This window comes from Stegodyphus dumicola, chromosome 9 (genome assembly GCF_044657685.1).
Source record: "Stegodyphus dumicola isolate Sdum_Otavi_A_Nest chromosome 9, ASM4465768v1".
Lineage (NCBI taxonomy): Eukaryota > Metazoa > Arthropoda > Arachnida > Araneae > Eresidae > Stegodyphus > Stegodyphus dumicola.
The window spans coordinates 96,265,130-96,283,110 of record NC_140776.1 but is presented as its reverse complement, the minus strand read 5'-3'; the positions used below and the strand labels follow the sequence as shown (position 1 = coordinate 96,283,110).

The 17,981-nt window shown below is 32.6% G+C and overlaps 1 protein-coding gene across 6 annotated transcripts in view; it reads right to left on the bottom strand.

Moving 5' to 3' along the window:
* LOC118181347 (rho GTPase-activating protein 18-like) overlaps positions 1 to 17,981 on the bottom strand; it is a 488,818-nt gene that overhangs the window by 357,037 nt on the left and 113,800 nt on the right. For 3 of the 6 annotated variants that reach the window (XM_035350495.2, XM_035350489.2, XM_035350482.2), the window contains 2 exons: positions 8,842 to 9,020; positions 2,980 to 3,039 (listed from right to left, as the gene is read on the bottom strand). In XM_035350495.2, coding sequence (XP_035206386.1) covers positions 2,980 to 3,039; positions 8,842 to 8,968 — 187 coding nt within the window. In that variant the 5' untranslated portion in view covers positions 8,969 to 9,020. Of the gene's footprint in view, positions 1 to 2,979; positions 3,040 to 8,841; positions 9,021 to 10,930; positions 11,071 to 13,118; positions 13,275 to 17,981 lie in introns of those variants that run through there. The other 3 variants (XR_004756872.2, XM_035350478.1, XM_035350503.2) reach the window with 3 other exon arrangements.

Here is a 17,981-nt window from a genome sequence, read left to right as displayed (position 1 = left end):
CAAAGGGTTAAGTCAGAAAATTATATACAGCCTCTTTCTCCAGCTCAAAAAATCACTATTTTCCTTATTTTAAAACTCTAACGCTGAGAAATAATTTTTTATATTCATTACATAATAGAAACTCATGTCGTTATCTTCGGACATAGAAAAGCAGTTATAACTTCGAATATATACCAGAAGTAAGATTTTACTGCAGAAATTCAGCAAAAAGTAAAATTAAAATCTCGCAAATAAGATAAATTAAAAATCGCCATACCTCGGTATACGTCATTAATCCATTCCAAATCATTAGACGTATTCCAAACAACTTCTCTAATAAGAAATAAAGCGAAAGTATTTTTCTTAGAAAAGTATTTTATTGTTACTATTACAACACCATTGAGCACTAAAATGCAAATGCATCGGTGAAACATGATTCTGCACATAAATGTTTTTGTGCTACCCAGATCAAACGCAATTTTGCAACATACTCTAACAGCTCTGTGTGGTAATCCATTTGAATCTGTTCCAAATGTTAGCGGATTCAATAGCGTCTTTGTTTCTTACAAGCGTAGATATCATCGTACTTGGCATACGCTAGGTAACAGCCAAATCTCAGATACGCATATCATCTTCTTACCTTTCAAGAATTACATTTTTCACTTCCATGATGATCCTAACTATTTTCTTCGTTACCTGACTTTTCTCATTAAATTATCTAAAACTCATTGTTAATGAATTTACAAAATATTTAAGTAATAATTAGTTCTGATGTTCATGAGCAAACGTAGCCTTATCTCGAATGAGGAAAACAAGTATAGTGGATGCGGTCGTGACTCATCGAACACAACGCATAAAGGGATATTCCTTCATATGCCTCGCTAAATAAAATGAATAAATAAGTCACAGTCTACTTTAACTCGACCTGTCAGAAAAACCGAAAGTAAAAGCCAGTTTATCTTCAGCTTCCTTTCGAAAAATAGCGGTAAAAGAAAAGGTATTTTATTAATTCTCGGTCATGCTTACCATTCTTGAGCAGTTACAAGTGTTTCTTCTTCTGCACCGGTCTCGCTTTTACGAGTTTACGATTTTTGCTATACACTGCGTTCATGAAAATCCTTACCTGGCCTATATTTTTTTTTTTTTTTACATCCGTTGATCGTAGACATATATTAAAACCTATAAAAATATTCGAAATGGCTCAAATATTCGTTTTGTTGCATTTTAATTTTTTTTTTAAATTCAGTTTCGTAAAAATTCTGAAATATAACTTGTTATACGCTCCTCTGATAACCGTATATTTTCCTAAATATAAGTATTATTTTATATGAATACTTAATTAAGAAAAATTAATACAAAATAAAACACAAAATGCTTTACTGAAATGAGACAAAAATTGACCTAGATACTTAAGTTAAAAATCTGTAATATTTGACAGCATTTCTGATTTGCATTAACAGGTCGGTTAATAAATAAATTAAAATAATTCGAGGTTGATCTTCCCCTTAAACGCCATTCAATGATATCGTTTTTTGATTTATTAGTGTCTTTGATTTATAAATTTTGTCACTTGATTCTATTTATTTGATATGCCAAGAGAGTTTTCTCCGAAGTAATTCATAAATTTCCAAAAAGTAAAAATAAGTTATAGATATTTTCATGAATTTTTATTACTTTAGTTTCATTTTTAATTGTTTCATGGAGAGTAAAAAAGTTTCCATTTTTGTATTCGAAAGAAACACTTTTGTAATTATAAATATGTATCTACGACTATCGGCTGAGAGACCAAAGCCCGAAAGGGCTTTTGTGGACACTGGGACACTGTGTATAATTTAAGATAAAAAAAAGAAAAGAAGATTCCAAATTTTGATAGTTTTAAACTAGCAGACTAGTTACCACTTTTGCAGAAAACATCTACGGGCGGAACTGAAAATGTTATGGTACTGGACGTATTAGCCCGTCAAGTTGTCAAGTAGCGTGACTTAGCGCCAATTATGGATGAACACTTCCTAAGTCCGCAATAACGACTGCGACTAGCGACCGTTGCAGAAATTTCCGCCAACGGCCGACGGGATAATACGTAAGTGCCAATGATATAATCTAGGAAACAGATAATAACGTTGTTTAAGTATACAATAATTATCCGGATATGCCTAAAGAAAAGACTTCAGAGAATTTCTGGAAAAATCTCTGTCAGATGTCGGTATTAAAAAATTTGGTTAATATACTTTAAGAATAAATAGATACAAATATTCTTTTACTTATTTCATCTATGATATCTATTGTTTTCGCGAATAAATTTTTCGTAAATCATTCTAATTCGCATATAAGTCGAATTATGCGGGGAAATATATGGACAGTTAAAATGAAATATACGGTAAAGCACAATGAATCATAATCTAATAGTTGTTACAAAAATTAGAAGCATTCTGAAATTCATAAACTTATTAATTATTCTAAAATAATTAATCTGATAGTCGCAGAACTTCCTAAAATTCCCCAAAATCCACAGAAACAATCTCGGAAATTTGCGCTGCTAAGGAGTTACGGTTCTAGTAGAAAGTTGAAACAAAATATGTTTTACATTATTATTCTTTTCCATCCTTTCCAAACTTTTAAGTTATGATTCGCTTCAAAGACCAGGAAGTCTAGCAAGTAAACAAAAACCAGAATTGTGAAAGAGCACACTTAATTAAAATACTAATAGCCAGAGAATGTACGCCAATACTTCAAAAGCTTTTCTAACGTTCTCCCCTTCTGCACGCACAAATTAATTGGGAAAAGTTACTAATGTAATTAGATAAAGCAGCAGTGAACTGTAACAAAACGAAAAAGCATCAAGGCTCCTCATTAGGCAAACTTGTCTGTGTTGAAGCGCATCGATAAATATATAATTAGTAACCATTCCAGCGCCGCTAATAATTTCTGGAAGTGTTTTTTTAGCTACCATTTCTGTTGGTTGAAGGTTACAGCAGCAAATAGATTGATGACATCACTCACCTGAATCGACAAGGTTTTCAAAACCGGCTTCTCTCAACCATTCTTCTTCGGCTTCTCCTTCTGAAAGATGTAAATATTGAGTAAATACATGAATAACCACATAAATCACATCACTTATGAGCATTCTGAAGCATGTTATTTGCATAGACGCAAGTAAATTACTAGTTTTAAGTGGAATAATCTAAATGCTGTTTATTTTGCTTTTCAAGAATCTTCATGTAAACCTTGGGCAGCTGAATTTGAAATATTTATTATACCAGTTATTGTTTATAAAATTATCACGAAGTTATTACTTAGTATTATGCAACAATCATACAAACAATTTAAGCATTTTTTTTTTTTTTTTTTTTTTTTTTTTTTTTTTTTTTTACAAGGCATAATCTGATTTTCATGAATTCGAAAGAAGAACTCTATTTTGTTTCAGATACAATTACATTCAAATTCCTAAAGCATTTATTGCTTTGGGTGTACAAAACATTCAGCACAAACCATGTACCGAAAGAAAATCAAAATTTAAAAGCAATAAAATAGAAACATAGTTAGCTGAGATTGAGACAGAGATGACTGATAAACCATTGAGCCAAAAAAGAAAGGAATCGATACAAAATTTAAAAGAAAAACACCAAACATCAGTTCGGAACGATATAATATTTTTCGCTTGTTTAATTAGCTGTTTAATTATTTTTCGCAAGAGGGCTGTCGTTAAAATTTGGTACGACTAGTTAATTTTTCGAATATTTCATTTGCTGCCCAACCAGTATAGTGGTCAAGGTCGCTGACTGCCGTGCCGAAGGGCCCGGGCTCGAATCCCGGAGAAGGCATGGTTGTTTATAAATGTATAGTGTCGGTGCGGCATGGCGGCACTCTAAATATAGCCGAAAGTCCGCTCGTGTAGTTTGGTGAAAGGGGAGAGAGGTGGGAGACCCTGGGACCCGTCCCCCTTGGGGTACTGTCCATCAAACTTGGGGGCGGAACTGAGCTAAATCGCACCGTCACCTGAATGGTGCTCAAGGCTGTTGCCAAAGGCAGACGTAATCTAGCGCTCATTGCCACAGGAATTTCTTGGACTTGGGATGATTACGTCAGACAAGTGAGCATAAGTAACAATAACACATTTCATTTAAATTTTATTCTCAATATAATGTAAATTATACATGCTAAAATGTAAAAACAAAAACGTCTACTTCTATTCTTAAATCAATTACATACATTAGTTGAGTTATAAATTGGTATAATAAAAATTAAGCGTGAATAGATATTATTGTATTACACAAAGTGTACAAAAAATGACGAGAAACTACTTCAAGTTACGAACGACCATTAATGGTCAAGTAGGTCAGATAACTGAATACTGATAATTTGGCTGAGGTTAAAATACCGCAACAAAATTTTTCGTGGTTTTCCCACGCCTGTCATGAATAATTACCAATTTTAGTTGCAAAGCCTTCCACGGAAGCATTCTTCTCCTAGGCAGTTAGCCCTAATATGGTTTGCAACAATTAAATACTATTCTAATTAAAATAATTATAAGAAAATTTGTTTAAAATATTTTTTAAATAAAGAAGAGAAATTTATATAAACACCCTCAGCATTATGTAAAGTAATATAAGAGTGCATTATCTTGAAAATATGACATTTAACACTCTATTTTGTTTAAAAAAGCCAATCATATAAATATCCAATTACCAATAAATACGAAAAATTCTCTATTTCCTTTTACTTGTGAATATTGCTAGAGAGTTTATTGGTTTATATCAAGAATACGTTCATTGAATTACATCACTTTTAATGTCAATTATCAAGTCATTTCGATCAGATTTAGGAAAATTACAAAAGCAGTTCCTTTTGCCAATTAAGTTGCATATTGAGCTAAAAAGCATTCGCTTTTAATTTTGTAGTTAGAAACTACTTTTCAGTAACACCTCGAACAAATTTTCATGTGAAAGTATAGAATCTTTTGTATTCAACTTACCAAATCATAAAGGAAAAAATTTAACTAACAAGGATTTTATTCTTTACAAAAATATATCAAATTAAATATTATCTTTGCAGAAACGTCATATGTTGAGATTTTTAAATTTTCGGTAGTGAGAAACGTGAATAATCAATTGTGTCCTTGCCGGAATTCGAACCAATCTTCTACATGATAGCAGAATGTGCTAATGACTTACAAAATGATATACTGACTAATATTCTGATGACTTACAAATTGGCAAACTTAATGTACGAAAGCAAGCATGAGGGAAACACGTTAATTCCTTAGATGTTAAACTCAGAAAAAGCTTTCATAAAATTTACCAGCTTCTTTTCTATTCTCTTTCCCTTTGGACAAATTCGTAAATGGAAATACATGCGTAGGATCAATAATATTTAATAAATTTAATAGGCAAGGAAATGTACCCTGTACTGACTTTCACCGAATAGTTTATATAAAAACATATATTCGTGAGCATAAACTTAAATGAAACAAAGAAAGGAGGCCACTATCATATAAATTACCCGTTATACTCTCGTACCTTTTCCATAATATTCGGCAATCGTTTAATCTTTCCTTTTTCAACTGAAAGAAAAAATGGTGAAAATGCTATTTCGATAGCATTTAGGTCATGTATATAAAACAAAATTCGAGATATTTTTTCTTCTTTGGGTGCAGTATCCATGGAAAAGTAATAATGTATAAAGTAATTAGAGAATCAATTCATTATTGCCAAATTCTATGCTTAGAATAGAAGATGAATATGAACTATATTCATTTTTCTTTCTAAGTAAATGGCTCTAAGTAATAGTAAATTATTTGCATGCGTATTCTGTTTCAAATAACACGATGTAATTTAAATCGTTTTATTCACATTTAAACGCAACGAAATCCCAGACTGTACGCAATTGTCCTGCATTTCAATACAATGCCCGGCTACATGATATGCCCCGGAAAAAGACCGGCTTAGTGTGTAGATTTCCGAATTTCATAAGTGTAGTTTACATGAATTGTTTTCACTACCTCTCCATACGATCATAAAGATGCTTTTACGGAATCAAAAATTCATTAAAGAATTAAATTATTGGGCTTTCGTTTCTATGTCTATATTTTAGGGTACTGGTGAAGTCCATAAGGAGACTTGCTTCTGAAACAGCTGTCCATCTGTGTTTCATACATGGAAAATGGGCAAAAAATAAATCATTTGAGGAATGTTTTTAAGTGAATCCACTTATGAAAATATTGTGTAATTTAAACACACAGACGAATGCTTAATTCCCGGATAGAAGGACATATTTTGATGAAAAATAATTATTTGATAATAAGTTATTGAATTAAATCTGTATTTAGAAAGATATGAAAGAGCTGAAATATTAAACAACTTCGCGAATATAACAACTGAAATAAGTGAAACATATTTTTTTACCTAATCAGAAAAACCTTTCAATAAGATCTGTATCATTAATAAATTGATTCCATTTATTGGAATAACTGCATGAACATAGCGTTTATTTCAATTATAAATGCAACGTATAAACTCTCATTACGATCATATTTAAATGTAGACAATATGCCTCGGAACATAAATAAACATTATTCAACAGCACTGATAATCCTACTCTTTAAGAGACACCTTCACAGAAGACAAAATCAATCGAAACGTGGAATCTGTGTGAGTGTAATCTCTATTATATGCGAGCAACTGGAAACATCGAACTAGGTACATTGTTTTAAATAATAAGAAACAAGCATAAAGTTTATTATTATTATTTATTTTATATTTTATAGTCGTCAAAACTGTGTTCTTCTGTACTGGCTTTGGAAATATATGTGACTTTATTTATAAAATCAATTTTAAGAAGTTATCAATTTTAAGAAATTATTATTCTTTATTGTATGAGTCATATTACATATAATTTGAGATCATAAATTCATTAGCATTATAAATAAATGTTTGCAGATGATTTAGTTTGTCAACCAGTTGTCCATTTATTAGTGTTTGGTTATTTTCATGAACACCGTTTTTATTTAGTTTTTAAAACCTTGCAAAACTAACACGTTGGGGCTTGTATATTTGTTTTTCAAGGCACCTTTAGAGGAAATTGCAAAAAGCAGTATGAAAGAAAATGCGAGTCGTTTTTAAAGAAGAGGGTACCTATAATCAGCTAGAGACTTCCATTTGGACCGTCCCAGACCTATTTGCATGACTAACATTTTAAAATGGATTTTGAAGTACACGATGGTACGGAGTTTTGCAAGGCAGCCTTTACTAAAGAAAAGGCCTTTTTAGTTTCAGCAGTCAGCTCTGAAGGTGTTATCATTCGATGGTTCGTAAGATCTTCAGATCATTTTTCAAATTGTAAGTGTAGATGCATTACAAACTAAGGGGTTTATAAGCAATATATGTAATTTAACAATTTGTGAATATTTTGATTTGCTGTTGTGACTCTGCATGTCTACCGAGATCGTATGTTGGCTAAGTGTAGGGAATAGAAGGTCAAACATGGAATATTTTTATTTCAGATACTGTCCAAAGTAATCAACGCCTTGGCTTCGGAACGCATCCCATTAGCATCATAGTTTGAACTAAGCCTTGCTTGCCAATATCCATGAAATGAAGGCTATCTGATACATAACTTTTTATCACATATATCTTCTTGCAAAAACTGCAGTATATAAAGAATTCTTTTTACATTTTTATTGAAGGAATCAGTTACATTTATGAGGAAACCTCAAGAGCGATCCCTGGTTATAATATGAGTGGATGCCTACTTGTATACATCTAAGTTCAAATTAATAGCAAACTAAGGAAAATTTCGTAAAATTACCATAGACCAAAATCAGTCCAAGACAATCATTCATTCAAAGGTAAAAGACATGCAAATAAAGAAAGATACACAAAATAAACAAATAATATCAAATTAAAATACAAGATCCTCCCTACAGAAATTCTAGTCTCTTTGGAAATAGCAGCTGCCAAATATTTGTTGGTCCAAAAGTTGTATGATTTTAAATTCTATGGCTGTATAATTTCTCGAAAGCAGTTCCTCAGAAATGGCCGTCTTCCAGCCATCTTATCATTGAAAACATTGCTCAGGGTTGACCAAAGGAGGTAAATATGTAGCAATAAACATACGGATTATTTTTAAAGTTCTAACAGTATGTAAGTAGAAAAATTAATAATTTTAAAAATTGCGTCTATTTTTATTATTAACAATGATACCATCAATATTATAATGAAAAATATTTCTCATGCCACATATACAATCATGAGAAAAGTTTTATTCCAAATGAATTTGCTATCTACCGCAAAGAGAGAATTTTATATTTGTACGAAATAGTTGCTGCATGCAATTTTCCAATAGCTACTTATATTCGACAAGTAAACAAGTAGATCATCTATGTAAAAAGGCTTGCTAAGATAACTGCTACTTTTATCGTAACAGAAACAGTATTTTTTTTAACTTGCCATTTCCAATAAGGTGATATCTATTCTTAGCTTTCCATACTTTTTAATTCAAATCCTACTGCTTTCGTCAATATGCTTCCGAGCGATGATTACCAGAACACATTATACTATAAAAAGCAACAATTTTAAGTGAGGTTTAGCTTAGAAATGTGCATGTGCTATTCCAATAAAATAAACATTGATATTCCGCAAGTGAATTTTAAAAACTTACTAAAAGTGCATTTACTTTGCGATGAGCTAAGACAAGTAAAAAACATAAGCTTCTTTCGGCCGTTTCGCCATAGAATATATTAGTAAAATAGCATCCGGTACAGCGCCACCTGGGGGCTTCAATCTGGACCGTTCCATATCCTGCGGCAGTAAATCTGAATTCAGACACTAAGTGTTTGTTTCACCGAAAGTATAAAATGGGTCTCACCGTCGGGGGTCTTGGAGAAATCCTCTTCATCTTCATCCGGCTGACCCGCGTCGTCGAAACTGTTGAATTCCTTCCAGTAATCCTCGAGGGGCACACTGACACCCCCACTCTCGTTTAAACGACTCATCCTTCAGCAATGGACCACACAAAGATTACCGTCTATAGATGTTAAAAATCACCTAAAAAACAAAAATTTACAGTTCAAAAGAAAATGCCACATATAAGTCAATGGATTAGAGTTTTCCAACACATTAATAACTATCAAATAAATCAAATAAAAGCTATGGATACGCATGCTTGTACAAACATTATTAGAATTAAGAGCTTTTTATAACTTATACATACTCCCCAGGTATTAGTTTATTATTAAAATTCACATAAATTGTGATATATGTGACAGGCATAAATATATGTTCTAAATTATTCATTAATCTTGAATATTATGCTGTATTCTTATTCCATTTTATTAAAGAAAAAATATTCAAATACAATAACATCTAAAAGTCGAAAACGAAAAGAAACAAAGAATGAAGTTGTTTATTTTATGTGAAAAATATGTATGCAATGTTCTGTTTCGGGAAAGAAAGTAACTCTCATTTATAAAATTTCAATTTAACATTTGAAAATTACCTTGCACTTCTGATCATGTTAGTTGTGAAACACACACTATGAAAGGAAATCTATTTATTTTTGACGATAAATGGGTAAGATTATATATAAAATAAACACTCGCAATAAATAAAATAAAACTAATATTTCTTCTCGATATATCCTTCAAAGCACTGAGCGTATTAATTTTCTAATCTTCTGAAAACTTCCTGCGTACATATCTCGTTTCTGTTGCAGCGTAATTTTTGTAGAGATTTTTTGGTTTAAAACTTTGATTGTCCCTTCTTGTTCTGAGTCGCATTGGTTACGATGGCCACAGTTAGTAAAATTTTCTTGTTGGAAAAAATTGGGTGTGTATAAAATAGACTTATTTTCATTTCGGGTCTCTGTCAGTAATGCACCGTTATAATGACTTCCGGTCCACGCAATCTTTCAAGCGCACATCGGTATTGCAACTGAGGGAGAGGTTTCGAGTGTAGACTAATAGGCATACTACTGCTATTGTGATGTTGTACCTTTGAAAGCTGTTTCTTTGGGATTCGCATTTCTTTTGCAGTTTTCATTAGAGTCCAGCATGTAAATGCATTTCTTTCAAATTCAGACACGCAGTGAAATCTTCACAATTACTTATATTTGATCTTAATATTGAGTTGGGAATTTCAAAAAAATCTACAACGCATAATTATTTAATAGAGAAAATTGAGTGGTAAAACGTTTTCAAGCTATCTTGCTTTATGAGGGTATTTTCAACACCAAAGGTCATATGGCACAACAAAAAAATATTGCTGAAAGCACACTCGGTCCATTCTAGAAGCTCCTCCCTCGGTTGCGATACCAAATGTGCATTTACAAAATATGCTTCTGCTCCGCTTCTATGCTTGAACGTGTCATAGCTGTAATTTGATACTTTCTCGACTTTTCCAAGGAAAGGTAAAGATCTTCTTACATTATACCATTACCACTTTACTTTTTACAGAGATTGCTCTTAAGAGCTTCCCTAATATCCGTAGTCAGTAGCTTTTCTCTAGACAGTTCTTTGTAGTTTTGTCAGGCTCCATCATATTTTGAGGCTAGTCCTTCTTTAAAACGTGTCTTTCTAAAATTTCGAATTTTTAACCAACTTACTCTATTCTGAATGATTAAACTTTATATTCCCTTACAGATTATGCATTATCATGGGGATAAGATTGTAAATAAAAGTATATGCAATAAAACGACTTTAATATCGTAATTCCATGCAGTTCTTTCTATTTTGAAAATTTTGGTTCAAATTACAAAGTCACTGATATATAAACTTTATATGTATATTGTCTTCGTATCATCCTATATTTATGCATTCAACACCTTACTCTTTGGTCATTAATAGATTTTTTCTTCATTAATTCTGCAAATTATAAAAAGCAGAATACATTAAATTTTACGTAAGTTTTTAATGCTGTCTAATCACAGCAATCTTAAGTAATAAAAAAAACTAAATTACCTTTGCACTTTTGTCTCCTATATCATAGTATTTGAGCTTATTTACAACTTTAAGAATTCACCATTTGTTCTCATTAGTAAAAATCAATGCAACTTTCATTTTCGCTTCTAAAAATTACACATCATCCACCATTTTAACATCTCGAAACAATAAGTGACTTATCTTTCACAAGTCCGTTTTCAGTTTCATTAACAATGCATGACATGTGAAGGTTTCTGATAATGAATGCAGCGTATCTGCCTTACTGGAAGGAGGGAAAGAGTTTTTATTTATTTCCTCTATCACTCATGGCGAAGGAAGAATTTTCTCATAGCACAAAAGATAAAATTTCTTTTTAATAAGAACTTTGAACGTGTTTTTATCCGATTAGTTTTATTGTTATTTCTTAAACTGAAAGGTCGTTCATTGAGTTCTTTCTTTTTATATCGTTGGAATATTTTACTCGAATAAATCTACATAAATAAATTTCAAATTATTGTAATTTATTCAGTGCACCATACCAAATGATTCCTTCGCGAACTGGCCCAAGCGATTTAACCATCCTGCATACGTAGGCGAAGAGTTTATACTTCTGTACCAATGTAAAACAAAGCAATGATTAACAATAATGCAATGATAACAGATAGCCGCTACCATCATTTCATATATATTATTAATATTTGGAAAACTCAGATTCAGGATTTCTACAGATAAAGTAAATGAACTTGGAAACACAAAATCTACTTCTAGACAACTCATTTTATATCCGAAACTAACGTACAAAGAATTACCACATTCCCTCCGAGCGTGTTTTAAAGGTGTAAGTGGTAATAGGTCCAACTAACAACTGAAAGATCAGTGTTTCGTCTCCCAGCGAGGAAAAAGTTACTTCATCTCACTTCGTGATTAAAGAGCTCTAAAAAGGCACAATCCAAACCAGTGGCTGAGTGGTTAAAACCCTCTGAATATTGATAGTTCGAGCTGGTTTGGTTCGATTCCAGTAGAACGGGTTGGCTGCATGTTTTGTTTTCGTGATTTTACCCATGTGTAATGTGAATATGAGCTGATTTCCCTCGGAAAGTCCTCCATAAAGGCATCCCTCCTTCTCTTAAGCAGATAGCTTTGCCATATTCACATAACCTAGCCTAACCTAACTAGAAGTGTTTACAACTATGTCCTAATTAAAATACGGTGGGAGCTAATTCGTCAGATTTTGTCGACTGGATATCCTTCCAATCCCAGTCATCCTTTACTTAGAGATGAATGTAAAAAAATATCATATTCCTCAGTGCTCTTGGTGTGTAATTGGTAGAATATTCAGGTATAAATGGTAACTATGTGTTTGCAGACCCAAAGAGACCATATCTGATTTTTCATGTTTAGAGCTCCAAAAATAACCTTTTGTCTTTAAAAACTAGCTTATATAATAACGAGATGTTCAGATGGTGGTTAATCATAAGACTGATTTCATTTTTAATTTCCCACCAGTTCTATGTTCATACTACGTCTGCAGATAAGGATTACAAGACTCTTTTCTATGAAGGTCGGATAAAAGTAACGGCAACACAACGATGGTTCAGGGACGTACTGTAACACTTGTGATATTCACTCGATTAGGGTCCGTGTGACTGTGATCTCTTCACTAAAATGAAGGACCACTGAGAAGTTTCCTTACGATAGAAGAAAAGAGGTTACGCGTGCTACAGGACGTCACTGCAGGGCATCAACAGAAAATGCACATGCTGATGGTGAACGATGCCTTTCAGTAATTTGACAGAATTTGGCAGATATGACAGATGATTACACTAAGGGATGTAAGTGTTTGCATCTATGCTAATACAATCGTCCCGAAACTACGGATGTATTGTCACTACGTTTTACCAAAATATTTCAGGAAACATTTGATTAAACACATCTCTTACCATTTCCCAACAGAATGAAAATTTAAAGAAAAAAAAAAAAAAAATATCAAAGATAACTGCAGAAATGCTTTTACAAATCTTCCTAATAATATAGTGAATGTTAAAATATTTTTATTATTTAAAATTTTTTTAAACTTTCCCTCCGCAAACTTTTTAATCCCACCTCTATACACAGATATTGCAAAGGAATCAAACCAACTCGTTAGAAGAGTTAAATTGAAGGATGACTTCTTTTCCTAACTAAGGTCAGTTTGAAAGAAGCGATAACAACAAAGGAACTAACTCACCTTCTCCAAAACAAAGGAGACGACGTCCAGGATGTTCGTCCGTGTCTACAGAGCAAGCGATAATAATCTAAAATAGCTGACGAGGTGTCACGATTTGAGCGCGTGCAGAAGACAGTATAATCGGAGAGACACGAAACTCTCCCTCTCCACGTTCGACTGAATTACCGAGTTTAATTCCCGAGTTGCCAGCCCTGTACGGTTATCGGACGCTGTTATCGAACGTACCGGGAAAGAGATTACATCGTATCGCAATGTCGAGGTCTTTTTCGAAGGCGGAGTACGGCAGTTGTTAACCGCTGTAATCTGCGAAATTTTATTTACCTGGTAGTGGTTTAAGTTTCGTATATCGTAAAAGAATAATCTGCAACGCAAGAGCTACTCTTTAAGAGATTTAAGTTTTTTCTTTTGTATTTAGATTTGCTTGTTAAAGCCAGAAAGGTGTTAATGCTTGTAGAAAATATTGTTTGGAATTATAATTTCAGGTAATGTTCAGGGAAAAGGAATCAAAGAGAATTCCTATTTAGCGCAACATAGAGCTTTTTCAAAAAAGATGAGAAACACATCAAAGAAAAACGTAAAATTAAAAAAAAAAAAAAAAAAAACTACAACCAAGATGCCAAACACAAGGTTTTAGTTTTACTTTTTTAATCTTATAGCTTTTTTTGTCCTTTTGTTCTGTTTTACATAAAAAGTATGAATTAAATAAAAGTAAACTTAAATAAATAAAGTTCTTGGAATTTAAATAAAAACTTAAATAAAAGTTTGAAAAAAAATTAGGCTAAATTTTAACGTATCAGAGCATTACCTTCTGTTAAAATTACACAGACAGTACATTACAAAGTTTACATTGAGAGTAACGTTATGAATACCTTTTACACGCAATACATTAATAACGCTGGTAAATATTCATAGCAACAATTATTCATGCGCGTGCTATTTGCTTCAAGCGGATATCATATTCTATGATCTCTATCAAAATTTGTTACCGTATATACCCGCGTATAAGTCGAGATATTTTGGACAAAAAAAAGACTACAAAGTGGGGGGTCGACTTATACGCGGGGCCATAAAAAAATTAAATAAATCGGAAGTTCAAAAATTTCTTTATATAATGCAGTTGTTTTCTTCCCGCACTCAAATTGGACGACTTATCAAATTTATCACTTATTTGAAGTAATTTCATGACTTAAATTATGTGACGAACTAATCACAGAGTTTCATACTTTAACTAGAGTAAGTTTCGATTAAACCAAAGAATTTTCGGCCCCCGAACAACCGATCAATTGGCTCGCGATTGGCGCAAGAATAAAGCAAAATTACAAAAAATCCGGAAATCGAAAAAGGCGTTGCGACATGGAAAAGCTCCTTTTCCAGAACTCGAAAATGACTTGTATGCTTGGGTTTTAGAGTGCCGGCAGAATGGTTTCATTGTCACTAGAAATGGCATACGTTTACGAGCAATGAGCAAAGAAGAAAAGTATGGTGTTCCAAACACGTTTCGTGCATCAACACATTGGTGCACTAAATTTATGAATCGCCATGGTTTGTGTTTACGCCAACGCACCAAACTGGCGCAAAAGTTACCATCTGATTTGGAAGCAAAGGTTATGGAGTTTCAAAAATACATTATCGATGTGGCAGAGTGGATTAGTTTCGGTCGACCAACACTTACAAAGGGAGGTAACATTAAAAAGCCCGATATTACATTAATTGCTCAGTGTGTTGAAGATGCTTGGAACCAAATACCCTCTGAAATGATTATAAAATCATTTAAAAAATGTTGTATTAGCAACGAACTAGACGGCACAGTAGTGATTGTAACAATACAGAGTTCGAGATTGAAAATATGTAGGATGACGACAGAAGAGTTCTATGAAATGTTTGGCGAATCTGACCATGAATCGGACGTTGACGGATTTTGATTTTGTATTTTTTATCGTATATTTACTTTTTTTTTCTCAGATGATTTTGAATAAATGTAGTATTTAAAAAAATTTTTTCGAAGTTTCTCGATCGATTTCGGAAGTGGGGGGGGGGGTCGACTTATACGCGGGTTTCTTATTTTCTACGAATTTTTTATGTCGAAGTGGGGGGGTCGACTTATACGCGGGTATATACGGTATATAGTACGTAGAATCATTTTGAGTTGGCATCAGTACATTGTTCAGAAGACTAAAGTTGCTTTGCTGCCGCTTCCCATTAAATTTTCTTGTTACTGTTAGCTTCATTCTTTATTACATTTTACAATCCAGTGATCGCTATAGAAAGTTTCTACAAGAATACAGAATTTTGCTCAAATTTTTCTAAAGGGAACAACGAGGAAATGCGTTTCACTCAACAGCCGCTGTTGCCGGTAGTCGCACGAAGCCGAGTCTCCGCAATTCTCTGATACATTTTTAAGCGAAAACAGATCTCTGTGTACTTTGGGAGAAAAACAGAGCAAAAAAATTACAGAAAGATGTGAAGAAGAATGTAGATGCTTTATTTTTTGATGTATTACATATCTTATTTAATAGTTCAAATTTCTATTTTAAATTGCTAAAGTATGTTATCTTTTCGCATGCTGATAATATTTATCGACTTACGATAAATATCGATAATTTGGAAATGTGTTTGAAAAAAGGCGAAAAAAACCACCAACTTGCGCCCGATAAGTAACTTTTAATTTTTCATTTGTAAAAAATCGCCATGATGGTTGTGTTAATACGTATGGATCTAAATCCGTTCTGACTGTTCTGATATGGACCAATCATGGTAGCTGTAAATAGAAACATGTTGGAGCTCTGACGTCACAGCTTCTGATTGGTCAATGAAGTAATAACGACAAGGCTGCAGCTATCACGTGACGATTAAGATTGCATATTCAGCCTTGAGTACATAGATACGGGCAGACTGACTTCTCGTGTTTTCAGTATAGTAAATTTTCAGTATAAGAACAAAGAAAAGAAAAATTATGGATGAAAACAGACAATAAAGTGAACATTGGACAAAAATGTATTTTTTATTACTCAAAACTCCAAATTCATGTCTGACTTGTCGGGAAACTGTCGCTGAATTTAAAAAATACAACACGAAACACAGCATATGGTAATTTTATGATAACTAGAGAAAGAAGTAAAAGAATTGAAACTGACAGAATATAAATTGGAATTAAAAGCTCAACAAATAAGTTTTAGTTTAACATTACAACAACTCTCTAATATTGTGAAGGCAAGTTATTCAGATTAATTTCTAATTGTTATAAAAAGGAAACCTTTTTCGAATGGTGAGCTTGTAAAAGAATGTTTAAAAGATGTTGGGCCTGACAAAAATAAATTAATTTTAAATATTAGTTTTTTCAACAAACAGTACGTCGTCGAACTACCGATATCTGAAATGAAATTGTCGCAAATCTGCGCAATATAATTCGAGATTTCAAATATTTCTTTTTGGTATTCGACGAAAGTATAGTCATTTCAAACACAGCTCAACTTGCAGTATTCAGTCGTGGAATATATATGAAGCATTTTATGTAAGGCCAAAAAAATGTTAAACTTCATCAATTTAAAGGTTTGGTCAAATTATCAAAATCAAAAGGTCATCAAAAGTTTTGTTTTCTTTAATTACGGTAAAGTACTCCAAGGCTATCAGCCTAAAGAAAGTGATGCTATTGTGGAAGACTTTCGAGGAAAAACTGGCTCGAGTACACATTAACACATGTGGAAAACCACGAGAGCGCCAATGCAGCCATTCGTTCACCGGGATTCAAGCCTCGGACCAAACTACCAGTATTCAGCAACTTTACCGCTCGGCCGTTGGTGCGCCCTATACATCAAAAGGATATAGTATATTTCAGGCTGTCGAAAACTGTTTATGAGAAAAAAAATTGTGTTTAGAAATTCTTTCTAGAGTATCAACTGATTTCGTAGCAGCTATTATCGGTAAAGATGAGGGTGCTGTAAAATTACTAATAAATAAATTAGAATCAAAGAACATTTAAAACCGAAGAGTGAATTATTATCCAATGTTCGATTCATCAAAAAACAACAGTGTGCTCAATTTTTATAAATGAATCATGTTATGGAAGTGCTCATAAAAACAATAAATTATATTCGATCACATGCCCTTTCGCATCGACAATTTAAGAAATTTTTAATAGAATTGGATGCTGAATAGTGACGTTATATATTTCAGGTACTTAAATCGTGAAAAATGTTTACAATGATCTTTTGAGCAAGCAAAGAATTTGGTTTGTTTAGGAATGAGAAGAGAAAAAAAACGGTACCAAAATTAAAATGACTTATGCTTTATAGTTAAAATAGAAGGAAAACTTAATCAAATAAATATATCTTTACAAAAGGAAAAGACAATTTAGTAAATGATGCTTTTAACAAGATCAAAGCCTTTCATAAGAAGCTGTTATTATTTGAATCGCAATTAAAAAATAATGACGTTTTACATTTTCCAATATTGAAGGAACTTAAAAATTTGGAATGTGACAATAATTTCAAATACCTCAAAGGAAAAATAAACTTATAAATGCTTTTAACATTTTTATAAAACAATCAATTCAGCAATTTAGGCACATACAATAAAATATAATGACGAAGTGAATTATGTAAAATAATGACGAAATGAAATGCATTTTTCAAATATCAGAATCAAAAACTGATTTTTATAAACACTTATGTAACAAAATAAAATTGTCAATTTAAGAAATTTGACACAAAATACAGTGAATGCTTTTGGACCAAATTACGTCTTCGAATCTTTCGTTCAATCTTGTATGGGGTATTGGTCTGGGGGGAAAGCGAGTTTCGTCACACATGCGTAGATAACTGCTCTCAAACCAAAGAATGCAACTCCTGCTGATCTGTAGAGGTT